Source organism: Choloepus didactylus, chromosome 27 (assembly GCF_015220235.1).
Source record: "Choloepus didactylus isolate mChoDid1 chromosome 27, mChoDid1.pri, whole genome shotgun sequence".
NCBI classification, from domain to species: domain Eukaryota; kingdom Metazoa; phylum Chordata; class Mammalia; order Pilosa; family Megalonychidae; genus Choloepus; species Choloepus didactylus.
In genome coordinates, this window is record NC_051333.1 from 2,625,632 (window position 1) to 2,641,596 (window position 15,965).

At 40.3% G+C, this 15,965-nt stretch overlaps 1 protein-coding gene and 1 pseudogene across 1 annotated transcript; one reads left to right on the forward strand and one right to left on the reverse strand.

Moving 5' to 3' along the window:
* Nucleotides 1–993: 993 nt before the first annotated feature.
* LOC119521840 lies at nucleotides 994–2,561 on the forward strand (annotated as a pseudogene).
* Nucleotides 2,562–7,945: 5,384 nt separating this feature from the next.
* LOC119521753 (ret finger protein-like 3) lies at nucleotides 7,946–10,931 on the reverse strand. Its single transcript, XM_037820378.1, has 2 exons — nucleotides 10,646–10,931; nucleotides 7,946–8,563 (listed from the first exon to the last, which is right to left on the reverse strand). The coding sequence occupies exons 1-2, from the start codon at nucleotides 10,929–10,931 to the stop codon at nucleotides 8,037–8,039; spliced, it is 813 nt and encodes a 270-aa protein (XP_037676306.1). The 3' UTR covers nucleotides 7,946–8,036.
* Nucleotides 10,932–15,965: the final 5,034 nt, after the last annotated feature.

Sequence of the window (15,965 nt, forward strand, 5' to 3'; positions counted from 1 at the left end):
AAGCTTGGCAGAGTGTGAGTAAGATGAGAGGAGAGAACTTTCCAATAAAGAACAACGCACATGGGTCCGTTTCACAGCAGAACTGAGCTCGGTGAATAAGCACGTTGGAGTCAGAGGAGGATTCAGGAGCGGTGGGTCCTAAATGACTTTATTTAATAAATTTAATCAGAGACCTGAAAACCGTGGCAGGAGACAGCAAATGGACATTTTCTGCATCCTCAGTGAAGCTATTTCTGCCGAGAAACTACTGTGTGTGCAATTTGTCGCCCGTTGACTCTGCCCTTCAGGAGCTGTGGGTGTAGATTTGATTTTCAATAACCAAGCTGAAGGGTTTATTTTACGATTGTCATGAATCACATTATCGCCTCGGGTTTGCTGAAAAGCGCTGTCAAAAGAAATGTCTAGGATGGAGGGAGTCTGGCAGTGCGCTGGAAAGTTGGACACAGCCCCTCCTCCGCGCGCGCCATCGGGGACGCAGATCCCCGGGGCCTGGAGGCTCCCTCGTCCCCCCCCACCGGGGTCAGCAGCGCGGCCCGAGGAGGAGCAGGAGGGGCCATCGGGGGCAGCACGGGGAGGTGGTTTTGGAGAAGGGGTCGGGGGCTCCGCAGCGCTGAGCGGGGAGAACCAGGCCGAGACCCCGCAGGTCCCCACGCGGAGCGCGAGTGCGAGGCGGCCGGCTCGGCCTGTGGGAGCCTTGCGAGGGGCCCCCAGACTTCCAGAGCCCGCGCCCAGGCCGCTGCCTGCCCGCGCGCGCCCCAGCGCCCTCGAGCTGCCCGCGCCCCTGGAGCTCCCTGGCCCCCCGGCACCTCCCGGCGCACCCCCAGCCCCAGCCCCAGCGCCGCGTCTGCTCCGCCTGGATGCTGGTTCCCCACAGTCCCCCCGCGGGTCCCCGCGCCCGGCTCTCCAGGGGCAGCTCCTCACGGTTCCCCACCCGGGTTGGAGTCATTCGCCGCAGAAAGCCCCTTCATAGACGGTTTCTTTGTGAAGGACACTATGAGGTTCCAGCATACAGCAGAGAAGTCTCGGCAGCTGTGGACACGCTGTGAGGACAGGGCAGAGCGAGTGGGAGACTTGCCTGAGAGCTCAGCAGAGGGTAGTGTCTCCAGGGGCAGCTGCTGTGAGCATCAGCGACCAGTGTATTGTCCTTTTCGTGAAAAGGAACAGCGGAAGCTTTACCGTGAGACATGTGACAAACTCACCAATCGGGACTGCCAATTATTAGACGATAAAAACAAAGACATCAATTTATAGAAGAAGCTTTTCAGAGTCAGAAATTGATCATGGATACACTGATCATAAAACGGATGGAAAGACAAAATACATACAGTTCAGAGGAAATCGGATCCAAAACACAATAATTGAAGTAAATAAAAATCAAACGCTGGTGGAACAGGATATTAAAGTTACTGTACCAGAATATACCACGGCAAGCAATAGCTCCCGACCCCTTTCTTGACTCAGTGAGCCATAAAGAGTTGCAGATCAGCGGTGGACGGCTGCCCCATCGACTGCCAACGGCACATCCCGTACAACTTCCAGTGCCACCACTACCAATACTGCAGGATACCGTGGACAGGCTTTGGGTTCCCCTAGGATCAGTTTGAGCTCACCAGTGGGAGGTGCTTGTAATCTTCCTTCTCTTCCAGATACTGACTGTTCAAGATCTATTATTCTGGATGATATCAGGATGGAAGATACTAGCATAGATCATGGCCAGCCAAGACCTCCCTCAAGCAGAACCGTCCAGTCTCCAGATTATCCAGTGCCATCTCCAGGCCGTGCAGGACCTGTTGCTGTGACTAGTGTATATGCTGAGATGTGCACCAGTGCCTCCAGCTCTGGGAGTTGAGGATGCTCGGGCTCTTCTAGGAAACCAACAGGAGCTGATCCTACACGCAAAGTCCCAGTGGTCATGGTAGAGCTGATCGGAATAAAAGAAGTGGACAGGGCACCACCAAAAATTATGATTTTCCTGTTATAGAGAAACAATAAACAGATGAAGACTCTAGACATCAAAATACCGACTATTCAAGGAGTGCACTCTCATCCCTACTCTTAAATAGCAGTCAGGGCTCCTCCGAGGAGTCTGTGCTAACCTAGAGGCTTCGATAGCACAGATCAGTCAGGACTTCACCAGGAAAATTCCTCAAACAGAAAGGCTGAGTGACTGATGCCTCCCAGGAATCTCTGCTTCACGTTGGAGCAATGAGGAAAGAGGGTGACCCCAACGAGGAGTGGTGTGCAGTTTGTCAGAATGGAGGGAACTCTGGTGCTTTGAAAAGTTTCTCAGAGCATCCCATTTTTCTTGTCAGGTGCCCACATTGACAAATTTTCCAAGCAAAGAGTGGATTTGTATTTCTGCTGAGACTTATCTAAACCAGAAGTTGAATACGATTGCCATATTCCAAACCATAACTCAGAAGAAAACAAAAGTGAACACCCAGTTAAATCAACACCAATAGATAAAAGAAGTGTGAACGGCCCCACCTTTATTTCTCTATGGCCATGAAATGAGCCTGGCTCCTCAAGACACAGTTCCTCTAACTATGCCTGTTTATTAGAAACTAATTAAAAATCCAGTGGGCTTGTCAGCCATCAAAAAAGTCATGTTTGGAGATAGTGCAGATTCAGTTACAGATCACTGCAATAAAGTGAAAATCACAGTGAAGTGAATCACATGAATTTTTTTTATATCCTGGTACCTATGTAAGTTATGACCACACTAAGTATTCTATGAAGTGTATAAAACACTATGAAGTATACAAAAACAAATAAACATTATTTATTTCTTAAAAACAATGTATATGCCTTAATTAAAAATACTTTATTGCTAAAAATTGCTGACGCTCATCTGAGCCTTCAGCAAGTTGTAATCTTTTTACTGATGGAGGGTCTTGTCCCCATCTTGATGTGTGCTGACTGATCAGGGTGGTGGTTGCTGAAGGTTGGGGTGCCTGTGGCAATTTCTTGAAAAAAAAAGACAAGAAGTCCTGATTTGACTGACACTTCCTTTAACAATAGATTTCTCTGTAGCATGTGATGCTGTTTGATTGCATTTTACCTACAGTAGAACTACTTTCAAAATTGGAGTCGGTCCTCTCTAACCCTGCTGCTGCTTTATCGATGAAGTTGACGTAATATTCTAAATCATTTGTTGTCATTTTGAGAATGTTCACAGCATCTTCACCAGGAGTAGATTCTATCTCAAGAGACCACATTCTTTGCTTATGTGTGATGGTTGTGTTCAGGTGTCAACTTGGCCAGGTGATGGTGTCCAGGTGTCTGGTCAAGCAAGCACTGGCCTAACCATTACTGCAAGGACATTTGTGTCTGGTTAATTAAATCATCAGCCTTCTGGTTTATTAAATCATCAGTCAACTGACTGCAACTGACTGATTACATCAACAAAGGGTATGTCTTCCACAATGAGAGAATTCAATCAGCTGGATTTAATACAATCAGTTAAAGACTTCTAAGGGAGAGAGAGAGAAAGAACCTTCACTTCTTTTTCTGCTAGTCAGCAAAGCGTTTCCTGAGGAGTTCATTGAACACCTTCATCAGAGTTGCCAGTTCATTGCCTGCCCTATGGAATTTGGACTCGTGCATCCCCACAGTTGCGTGAGACACTTTTATAGAATCTTATATTTACAGATATCTCTTGTTGATTCTGTTTCCCTAGAGAACCCTAATGCACTTATCCATAAGAATCAATTCCTAATTCACTGGAGTTTTATCATGAGATTGTAGCAATTCAGTCACATCTACAGGCTCCACTTCAATTCTAGTTCTCTTGCTTTTTCCACGACTTCTGCAGCACGTTCCTGCACTGAAGTATTGAGACTCTCGAAGTCATCCATGAGGGTTGGAATCATCTCCCAAACTCCTATTACTGTTGATATTTTGACCTCCTCCCATGAATCATGAATGTTCTTAATGGCCTCTAGAATGGCAAATCCTTTCCAGAAGGTTTTCAGTTTACTTTGCCCAGATCCATCAGAGGAATCACTATCCATGGCAGCTAGACCATAGAGCCTTACAAAATGTTTTCCTTAAATAAGACTTGAAAGTTGAAATTACTCCTTGATCCATGGGCTGCAGAACGGATGTTGTGTTAGCAGCATGAAAACGTTATTCTCATTTACAGCTCCATCAGAGCTCTTGGGTGTCCAGGTGAATCGTTAATGAACAGTAATATTCTTAATGGAATCTTTTTCTTCCTGAGCAGTAGGTCTCAACAAATGGGCTGAAAATATTCAGTAAATCATGTTGTAAACCGACAAACCATCATCCAGGCTTTGCTGTTCCATTTATAGAGCACAGTCAGCGTAGATTTAGCATAATTCTTAAGGATTCTTAATTTCTAGGATTTTCAGAATGGAAAATGAGCACCAGCTTCAACTTAAACTCATGAGCTGCAGTACCCCAAACAAGACAGGGGGCCAATGTTTTCAAGCCAGACATTGACTTCCTCTCTTTAGCTGTGAAAGTCCTAGATGGCAACTTCTTCCAAAATAAGGCTGTTTTGTCTACCCCTTGTTAAGGTCCCAGAACAGAACACCCATAATTTTGGCTTGGGCTAGTGGTATTTTCCATGATCCATTTACAGCTGTCTCTAGCAGAGTAATATCTTCTTCATGGGTTTCTATGATATGAGAAGAGACCATGAGAGCCCTCACGTTTTGTTTTGTTTTGGGTTTTTCCAGTTTTCTTAGAGAAGTTGTGGGTTTACAGAACAATCATGCATAAAATACAGGATTCCTATATACAACCCATCACCAACACATTGCATTGGTGTTGAGCATTTGTTAAAATTGATAATAGCACATCTTTATAATTGTATTATAAATTACAGGCCATGGTTTTTAACCTGGAGTTCACTGTGTAGTGCATGGATTTAAAATTTTTTTTATTGCTACCATATATACTACCTACATTTCCCCTTTTAATCATATTCAGATATATATTTCAGTGTGCATAATTGTGTTCACACTGTTGTGCTACTGTCAACCATTACCAAAATATTTCCACCAGTCCAAATAAGAACCATGTACATTTTAAGCCTTAATGTCCCATTCCCTATCCTCTGGTAACCTATATTCTATATTCTGACTCTATGAGTGTGCTTATTCTAATTGTTTCAAATCAGTGAGATCCTACAATATTTTCCTTTTGTGTCTGGTTTATTTCACTCAAAATGAATTCATGTTGTTGCAAGTATCAGGACTTCATTCATTTTTATGGCTGAATAACCTTCCATTGTATGAATATACCACATTTTATTTATCCATTCATTTGTTAGTGGACACTTGGGTTGCTTCCATCTTTTGGCAACTCTGAATAACACCGCTATGAACATTGGTGTGCAAATATCTGCTTGAATCCTTACTTTCAAAAAAATATTTTTTTGGTATATACCTTGCAGTGTGATTGCAAGCTCATATGATAGTTCTATACTTAGCTTTTTGAAGAAATGGCCAACTGTCTGATTTCTGTCTCCATGGCATATACATACAATAGAGCATTATTCAGGCCTAAAAAGGAATGAATTTCTGATACATGCTACCACACTGATGATCCTTGAAAACATTGTGTTGAATGAAATATGCCAGACACAAATTGACAAACACTGTATGAATACACTTACATGAAAAATCTAGAATATGTTCTAGTGGTTTATAAAATTGATTTTATGGGGTTTTCAGCCCTGCCATCTGAAAATGGAGAAAGTTTTTTTTATCTTTCTTTCCAATCTGCATACCTTTGCTTTTCTTTTCCTACCTTTTTAAAACAAAAATTCTGGGCAGGAATTTAAATTTTTTTTATTGTGGTAACATATAGACCACACAAAATTTCCCATTTAGCCACTTTCAGGTATACAGTTCAGTAGTGTTCATAATGCACTGGGTTTTCTAAGCTGATAGAGTTCCACTTGGACCACGGCTCACCAGAATTGCCTACTGTACATTCTGTGGAACCCTATTAAACAGATAAAAATGCAAGTCCCTCCTGAAAGCTCATCCTAAACAAAACTAGGAATGTTGGCAGTATTTGGTGCCCTCTTCTGAGACGTCTAAATGCCCAGCTGGCCAGCTCATCCATGGTACAAGATGCCTCTACTCAAACAGCATCTTCTGGGAAATCTACCAACCGTCCTTACCCCTCCCCTTCAGAACGATCGCCCCTGTCCTCTATGCACCTCTGTAGCTGGCTGAAATGTGCTTTGAGCTGATGATGTGTGTTCCCACCTGAACGTAGCCTCCATGAGAGAAAAACTTTCATTCTGCCTGAGGCTGAGTCCCCTGGACCTGCATCCAGCCACGCACAAGGACCTTTCACGAACGGCCATTGAATGAGCACGTTTCTGAGCTTGAGAAGCACCTGGTGAAAGAAGTGGGCTCAACGGATAGGAGGGGAGATAGAGCCAATCATTTGACATCAACATGTGTTTACATTCCTGGGGGCAGTTTAGAGGGTTAAAAACATTTTTTAAGTAGTAATTTCAAACTTCCAGGACATGGAAAAAATAATACAAATTCCATACTGAGAACTCCAACATATCCCCATTCCCTAGGTACCCAGTCCACCAATTTTAGCATTTTTGCACATGTATTGTTTTTCTTTCGTTCCATCCTTCCTTCATTTGTTCCTTCTTTCCTCCCTCCTTCCCTCCCTCTTTTCCTTCCATCCTTCCTTCCTTCTCTACCTAGCAATCTATTTTCTGAACATTTGAATGTAGCTGTATACATCATGCTTCTTGGTACAACCATGTATGTTTCCTAAGAACAAGAATATTCATACACAATCAACCTAAATGCAGCTGTCAAACTCAAGAAATTTAACATTTATAAAAAGATTATAGTTTACATTCCAATTTTTTACATGTCACAGTAATGTCCATTTGAACCTTTTCTCTTCCTTTATTAGATTCCATTCAGGATCAGGTATTGCATTCAATTGTCATTGTCTCTTTAGTTGCTCTGTTTTTTAAGTTGTGGAAACTTATATCCAACATAAACTTTCTCATCTCAACCACTCACAAGTACACCATTCATTGTGATTAATGACATTCACAATGTTCTAGTACTCTCACCATCTTCCAATATTAAAACCTTTCTATCTCCAAAGTCAGAAACCATACACCCATTATGCATTTTCCTGCCTGATTGCACTGGCTGAAATCACGGGTACAATGTTGAATAAGAGAGATATCCTTGTTTTGTTCCACACTTGGGGAAAAATCATCCAGGCTATCATGATTTAGTATGATTGGTGTAGAGCCTTTTTAGTTACCCTTTGTCAAGTTGAACATGTCACTCTAATTTATCTTTTGAAAAGGTTAATAATGGAAAGAATTACCCGTGCCTTGTTCCTCCATGAATTTAAATGGTACCGTAGGAGGAAATGATGAGTGTGCAGGTCAGATGGTACTAGGAGTAGAGCCTAAATTGGAAACTAAACCATTCCATCTTTATACAACCACAAGTACAGGCTTAGACATGCACAGATATAAAAAAAACACTTTAGATGAGCTTTGCTGTGAGGTGGAAAATCTGTCTTCTCAATTCTGGATATTGTAGAGGCATTGATCCATTTCTCAACTTGAAACACACACATTTTTTTAGTTTACATCAGGCTTTGTTTCCTTATCATTTAGAAAATTATGTAATCTGTTGGTTCACACCCAAATGTTTACATAGTTTAAAACTATAACACAGTTGATCTTATAGAAAATAAAAAGGAACATATTTGGAAATAGATCTGAAATTCAATGTATGTTTATATGATATATAAATATAAAACTCCAAGAAGAAAACCATACAGAAACTAAACATTTGAAATGTAATTTCCCCGAATTCATTTACTTATGTTCACAATTCATACAATATTCCATATCTGCTGTAAATTTATACCATGTGTACCCAACAGAAAATGTTTTAGCTCTGAATACAAAGTAATTTTCCATGTATGTTTTTTGTGGTCAAAAGTTCATTTGTCTTTCCCAGGATAAAGTGGAGGCATAGCAGTGCTTAGACTTGTCACAGGACACGCAAGACGCCTTGCTCGTCATTACTTGGGATTGAAGGAGCGAAAAATGCACGCAGTGGCTCCATAGCAGAAATCTTGGTGAATGTAAATATATGGGATCCATCACTGACATCACAAAAGGAAATGTTGCCAATATCCATATCCAGGAAAATCCCTACTCGGTGTAACCGGAGGTTCACACCCAGGGTTGTCACGGGAGTCGTGCTGGCTGAGTAGGACTCTCCGTTTCTCAAACCGACAGTCCAGAATCCAAGTTCTGAAGACAGATGGATTTTCCCTTTTCGATTAACAGATTCTGTGCAAACACCCAGGTCCCACTCTTTGCTTGCGCCAACATCCACCTCCCAGTAATGGCGGCCAGAGGTGAACTGATGGGAGCCCAAGACACAGATTGAAGACTTGAATCTCCCAGCACGTCTTCTCCGATTCTGATTGAAATTCCCACATCGGACAGTCCTCAGGTCATCAGAAATGATGAGGAAGTTGTTTGCCGTGTCAACATCCAAGGTCATAGCCACTGTGGAAAAAATATAAGGAGCTCAGCAAATAGAGTCCCCCCTCTTTACTTCTACTGCCACAGCCCAAATGTCCACTTCAATTTCACTTCTTTATGTCTATATCACTAAGTCAAAATTTTCCTTGGGAAACTTCCCTGTCCTCCTTAATCAAATTTTATATCTAGAATGGAGGGATATAATTGTAACCAGTCCTCTAAGTCATGGTAGGTATTGTTTATACATTATTTGTTTCAATATTTTTCTTACCTTAATGTGTGAGATACATGAAAGTAGAGATGCTTGTCTGTTCTAAAATTTTATACAAATTTTCACACATCCTATGAAAATATAGGTATTTAATAGTTATTTGGAATAATGGAAAAAATTTGAATTATTGTAGAATAATGTTCAAATATTAAAAATTGTTTTTCTTTGCAATTAGGCTCCCCTGTTGAATCTTGTTGACTATGTGATTGCATTCCAGGCTTTTGTTTTCCCAGAGTTATAACAGAAATGAAGAGGTAATGCGAGGAGTCCTGAGACAAGAAAGGTCATCTCTGTGGGAGTGAAGACAGAGGAAGGGATTCCCTGGGTGTGAGGAGAGTTGGCTTTGGGTCTATGCAGCAACTTAGACCCAGAACCTGCAGGGTGCAGTGCTCAGAGGGGCTGGTAATCTTGGAGAGGAGTGGCTCTGTGGATTTCCAGGATCTAAACCAGCTCAAATTCATAGGATCTGGGTGCAGAACTGCTTGTACTGATGCAACAGTGTGGACAGAGCCAATATGAGAATCAGAAGTGAGCCTTTTGGACCATGACCAATTATTTCATGTGGCTCCCTCATGACTTGGCTTGGTGGAGGGCACTGGGACATTTCTGGCACCTGCAGAGGTGTTCTCAAGGATGTAGTATAACTGGGTTATTTCTGCCCATTACAAATGCAGGTTTGCATGGACCCAAAAGCACAGTAACTCAGAAAACACAAGTAATTCATTTTCCCAATTGATTCTGTGGGCTGGGATATCTACCAAAATATACTCATCCTGTGGACACCCAAGACACTGTTATTATATGACACAGTTTAACAGATATTGTTCATAGAGAGAGAGAATGAGCAAGTACCTGGCACATTCAGAGGAGCCTGGTTTTGGGAATGTGGTAGGTCTGGCCTGGGACCCTGACGTTAGAACCAATACACATGCAGCTGAGCTGTGATTATTCCGTGTAACTGCATAACTTCCTCCAGGTTCTACCACAACTCACAATCGTGACATCCAATTCAGGATTATTTTCTCCAGCTCCTGATCAGTGTAGGAAGGATGAGCTGCCGTCTATTGTCTGCAACTGGACCCAGGTCTACAGAACCAACAGCCACGTAGAACTTTTCCAGGTGGTGCTAGGAAGCCTGAGCTCGGGGATAGATGCGTTCATCACAGCGGTTACCCTCGCTCACTGTGGATTAGAGTCACCTGGGTGATTTGAACATTGCAGACTCCTGGGACGTGGAGCCAAGGAGGGGGGCAGGTAAGTGTGCTCTGGGAACCAGAAGCCTCAGCAACAACTCAGCTCGGGCAGAAATCCAGATTCTCAGGGCAGACAAGCACCACATAAACAGTATCCACATATTAAGAAGGCTCCCAGGTGATTTAATGCATTTTCAAATTGAGAAACCAGGAAAAGACTTTTTGCTGCCCAATAAAAGCATAATGTGAACCACATGTGGAAGTTTAACATTTCTTTAGGGATGTTAAAAAATCAGAAGGCATATGAAAATTATTTTAAAGCATAATTTACTTAACCAAATATATAGAAAAAGATTATAATTTCTGTATCTCACATTAGCTGCATTTAAAATACTCAGTAGCCAGCAGTGACAACCATATTGGACAGCACAGGTCTAGGCATGAAATAAATATTATATTTATTTCTATATCTCCAGGTGGATCTAATGTATTCTCAGAGGTAAGAACAACTGTTGATTGCAGGAAATAAAAATTTGAGGTGCCAGAATTCAGCTCATGCCCATATTCAATAGAGATCGTCTTGAACATTTGCTCATTCAAGGGCCCTTTATGGGTTGGGGAAAAGTTGTGCAGAGGCCTTACCTTGGAACTTCAGCATCCTCGGGTTCATCTGTAGAGCAGCTCTCAGGTGGGGGTCCAGGTCCTTGACCCTGGAAACCAGCCCCCCCAACCGCCGATTGGGCCTGAGGTGATTCCTCTGAGAGACCACGGAGCAGAAGGAGCAGAGCAAGCCCTTCCCATGGGGCTCCCTGTGCAGGGAGGTGATGCAGCGGAAGCAGCAGACAAATCCACACTTCAGATACATTGGTTTTTCAAGATAGTCCAGACACACGAGACATCTACTTGCTTCTTTAAAGTATTCAGCCATGGCCACTATCTGGGGAGGAAAACAAGCATGATAATGGAGTTTCCAAGAGTTAAATGATAATTTGCCTAATATACCTTGGACATCATTCTTCCTACATGCCTAGAGAAATTTTTTACCTTCTCTGCGCAATCCCTAGTACTAGGTAATGAAGATAATATATAAATACAAATAGAAAGAGTCATGGTCCTGAACTTCTGAAATTTGAAACGCTGGTTCAAATTCACTCCATAAATTTAGGTGGCGAAGAAAAAGTTTTTAAAAAATTGAAACTAAAATAAAAAATAAATAAAAGAAACTAAAATTAGAAAATAAAAGTTTAGGTGTTGAGAAGTCTCTACCTGGGCTGTCCAATAGGGTAGTCAAGAGACACTGTGGCTCTTGAGCACCCAAATGGGGCAATTCTGAACTGAGATGTGGTGTGAGTACAAAATGCACACCAATTTTAAAGACATAGTGAGAAAGAGAATGTGAACTATTTCATTAAGTACTTTAAAATTTGATTACATGTTGAAATACTAATATTTTGCTGATTAAAACTAATTTGCCCTATTTCTTTTTATTTTCTTTAATGTGGATACTAGAATAAATATAATTATATAAGTGAGTCTTATGATGTTTCTCTTGGACATTGCTTGTCTAGATGCAGAGATCTTCCAACTCCCCCTGATAATCCAACCGAGTGTGGGAAAAGCCTCTGGAGCAGCTGTGAGGTTGAACAAGTCAATGGAGAACCTCAGTTCACCATCTGGTAGAGTTGGCCAAGCTATGCTTTGATTAATGATGAAAGATCCTGTGGTTTCTTCAGCCTGGATCTTGAAAATCCAGGTTCTCTGACTCCTTGTAGAACAGAGATCTCAAGAGTCCCTAAATGGACATATTGTGTGACATTGAATTGGCCCCAGAAAGTATTTGCAGCATTAATATTTTTCTCAGGTATTTGGACCTTGCTCGATCATATCTTCCATTTGTAGAAATCTGATAACTAAAGAAATATATGTGACAAGACTGGACTCACCTCTCCTCCACGAGAGTCTCCTCTGGCCTCTAGCTGGTTCCACTGACAGCTCAGTTCTGGAGTGAGAGCCACAGATCAGGGGCTTTTATACAGAGGCCCCTCCTCCCTCCTCATCACATCCTGCCACTCCCTCCTCTTTAATTCAATCAGATTTTTATTTAATTTGGCAGAAATGAATGTTCTACTAATGACTTACAAAGGTTAGGACAAACAAAGAACATTGTATCCTGAGAATGTTTTCTTCTTAATATGGACAAAATATCATATTGTCATTATAGATGACATCTAACTTTTATTTCTGTTGATGAGAACATTTGGAATTATTACAGAAAAATTTTAAACAACATATTAGACATCATTATTACTTCTTATTTAAAAAATAATTCTTATTTTTAAAAATGTGTCAACAAAACATAATTGTTGCCATTTTACCCGTTTTTAAGTGTGCATTTCTGTGAAATTAATTACCTTTACAATGTTGTACTATTACCACCATCCATTCCCAAAACTTTTCTCTCCCCCAACAGAAACTCTGTATCCATTAATCAATAACTCCCCACTCCTGACCCTCCATAGCTCCTGCTACCCTGCAGTCTTCTTTTTGCCTCTAGTAATTTGCTTATTTCAGGTATTTTATGTAAGTGGAATCTTACCACATTTGTCTTTATGTGTTTGGGTAATTTCACTCAGCATAATGTCTTCAAGGTTCATCCATGCTGTAACACATCAGAATATCATTCTTTTTATTGCTGAACAACATTCCATCGTATGGATATACTGGATTCTATTTATCCATTCATCTGCTGATGGCAACTTGAGATGTTTCTACCTTTTGGCTCTTGTTAATAATGCTACTGTAACAATTGGCATAAGAGTATCTGTTTGAGTCCTTGTTTTCAATTCCTTTGCATATATACCAAGAAGTGCAATTGCTGTGTCATATGGTACTTCTATGTTTAACTTTTTGAGGAACTACTAAATTGTTTTCCACATTCCCACAAATAATGCCTTAAGTTTCCATTGTCTCTGCATCCTCATCAACACTTATTTTCCATTTTTTGCTGTATTTAATAACAGCCATCATAATGCATTGAAGTGGTATCTCATTGTGGTTTTGATTTGCGTATCTTTGATGACTAATGGTGTATAATTTTTCATGTGCTTATTGGCTATTTGGATATCATCTTTGGATTAATATTCAAGTCCTTGCCCATTTTACAGTAGGGTTATTTGTCTTTGATTGTTGAGTAGTAGCAGTTCTTCCTATAATCTGGATATTTAACCCTTATCAGATACATGATGTGTTAACTATTTTCTCCCACTATATAGAAAGAATTTTCACTTCCTTGGTAATGTTCTTTAATGGATAGAACTTTAAAATTTTGATGAAGTTGGATTTATCTATTTTTTCTTTTGTCACTCTTGCTTTTGGTGTCATATCTAACAATCTGTTAAATCCAAGGTCATGAAAATTTGACCTTCTGTTATCTTCTAAGAATTGTATGGTTTTAGCTCTTATATTTAGGTCACTGATACATTTTGAATTAATTTTTGTGTATGTTATGATGTAGGCATCCAACTTCATTCTTTTCTGTGTTGGTGGCAAGTTTTCCTTTCACCATTTGTTGAAGTGACTATTCTTTACTCATTGAATAGACTTTTCACTCTTGTGGACAATCAAACTGGCGATAGATATGTGGGTGCTTTTTTTTGGAGTCTCAATTTTATTCCATTGGTCTATATATCTATCCTTTTGATGGTAGTGCATTATTTTGATATTCTCTATTTGTAGTAAATTTTGACATCAGGAAGATTGTGTCCTCCAAATTTGTTCTTCTTTTTCATGATTGCTCTGGCTGTTTGGGGCCCCTTGTGATGCCACAGAACTTTGGAGACAGCTTTCCCATTCCTGCAAAAAAAGACTGCTGGAATTTTTTTTATGCAGTTTTATTGAGATATACTTATTAACCATATAATACATCCATGCAGGTTTGAAGCTGTTATGTGCCCCAGAAAAGACCATGTTCCTTGATGCAGTCTTGCGGGGGCAGGCTTATTATGGGTGTGACCTTTTGATTAGGGTGTTTCCAAGGAGATGTGACCCACCCAGCTGTGGGTGAGACCTTTTGATTAGATTATTTCCATGGAGGTGTGGCCCCACCCATTCAGGGTGTGTCTTGATTAGATTACTGGAATCCTTAGAAGCTGAGAGACATTTTGGACAGAAGCTAAGATATGTCATCCAGATATGGCCCTGGGAGAAGCTAAGACAGATACAGACCCAGATGCTTGGAGATGCAAAATGAAAGACATTTGGAGATGCTTAGCTAAGAGATAAGGCCCAGAGTTTGCCCCCATGAAGCTAAGAGAAGTCTCCCACAGGCTTAGAGAGAAATGCCTCAGGAAGACTAAGCAGAGAGCTTAGAGAAGCTAAGAGAGACAGAAACCCAGAGACAATTTGGAGAACGCCATTTTGAAACCAGAACCCAGGAGCAAAGGACCAGCAGATGACAGCCATGTGCTTTCCCAGCAAAAAGAGGTGTTCTGGATGCCATCAGCCTTTCTTCAGTGAGGGTTTCCTCTTGCTGATGCCTTACTCTGGACACCTATGGCCTTAGAACTGTAAATTATCATTTTCTTGATAATGTCCTTTAATGGATAGAATTTTAAAATTTTGATGATGTTGGATTTATCTTTTTTTTTCTTTTGTTGCTCTTGCTTTTGGTGTCATATCTAACAATCTGCAAAATCCAAGGTCGTGAAAATTTGTAACCTAATAAATCCCTATCATAAAAGCCCATCCATTTCTGGTATTTTGCATACCAGGGGCTTTCTCAAACCGGAGCAAGTAGTATTCACATCTTAGCAATATTAATTATTCCCAACCATGAACAAGGGATGTCTTGTCATTTATTTAGGTCACTTTTAATTTCTTTAATTTCTTTCAGCAGCATTTTGTAGTCTTCAGTGTTCAAGACTTTCACCTTTTGAGTGAAATTAATTCCAAGTACAATATCTTGTATCTTGTATCTTACATTGTATCTGTTGAGATTCTGTGGCAAACAGAATTGTTTTCTTAATTTTCTTTTAGGATTGTCCATTGGTGGTGTGTAGAATGGATTTTTGCATGTTGATTTTGTACCCTGCTGCTTTCCTAAATTGGTTTATTAGTTCTGGTATCATTTTTATGAATTCTTGGAGGTTTTCAGGATATAGGATTACGTCATCTGTGATAAGACATAGTCTTATTTCTTTCTTTGCAATTTGGATGCCTCATTTCTCTTTTCCTTCCCTCCTTCCTTCCTTCCTTCCTTTCTTCCTTCCTCCATTTCTTTCTCTTTCTTTCCTGTGCTGTCCTTTTGTGGCTTTGGTGTCACAGTAATGCTGTCCTCATAAACTGAGTGAGGTAGTAATCCCTCCTCTTCAATTTTTTGGAAGAATCTGTGAAAGATAGGTGTTAATTCTTCTTTAACTATTTGGTAAAATTCACCAAGAATTTGCCTACTTTGATATCTTGTGTGAAGTCTCCAAGGTCCTGTTTTTGTATTCAGTTATAGAATCAAGAGGAGCTGCTGTTTTAAAATCTTACTAGTTCCTTTACCTCAAATGTTATTTTTAAAAATCGTGCAGATTTTCTTTGTTAAAACAAATATATTTGGTTTTAGATGATTCATAAGTGATCAGGGTGTAAGAGTGAGAATGAAAAACTGGGAATTATGGGAGAAGGGTGAGCATGTGGGATATATTACTTTTAGATGATTAAATGAAATAGTGCTTTATTACTGATTTTTCCTGGATAATCTTATATTTCAAATGCAAAACAAAGGCTTATCTCAAGAACTGATTAAGGCAACTGAAAATCAAATAACTCCAACTAAAATTGTGACCGATTAATTTCGACCTACCACACTGTCCACCCTTCTATAAATATAGTCTTCAATTCTTATCCTAATATTTTATTAGGTTTAAATTATTTTATAACTCATTTTACAATATTTCATACTTTTGGATACTTATTC

Bases quoted from the DNA above. Each gene is read 5' to 3' on its own strand.
- LOC119521753 (XM_037820378.1), bottom strand. From the start codon at position 10,931: ATGGCTGAATACTTTAAAGAAGCAAGTAGATGTCTCGTGTGTCTGGAC. The intron at 8,564-10,645 runs GTAAGGCCTCTG...TTTTTTCCACAG, and splicing joins GAGGATGCTGAAGTTCCAAG to TGGCTATGACCTTGGATGTT.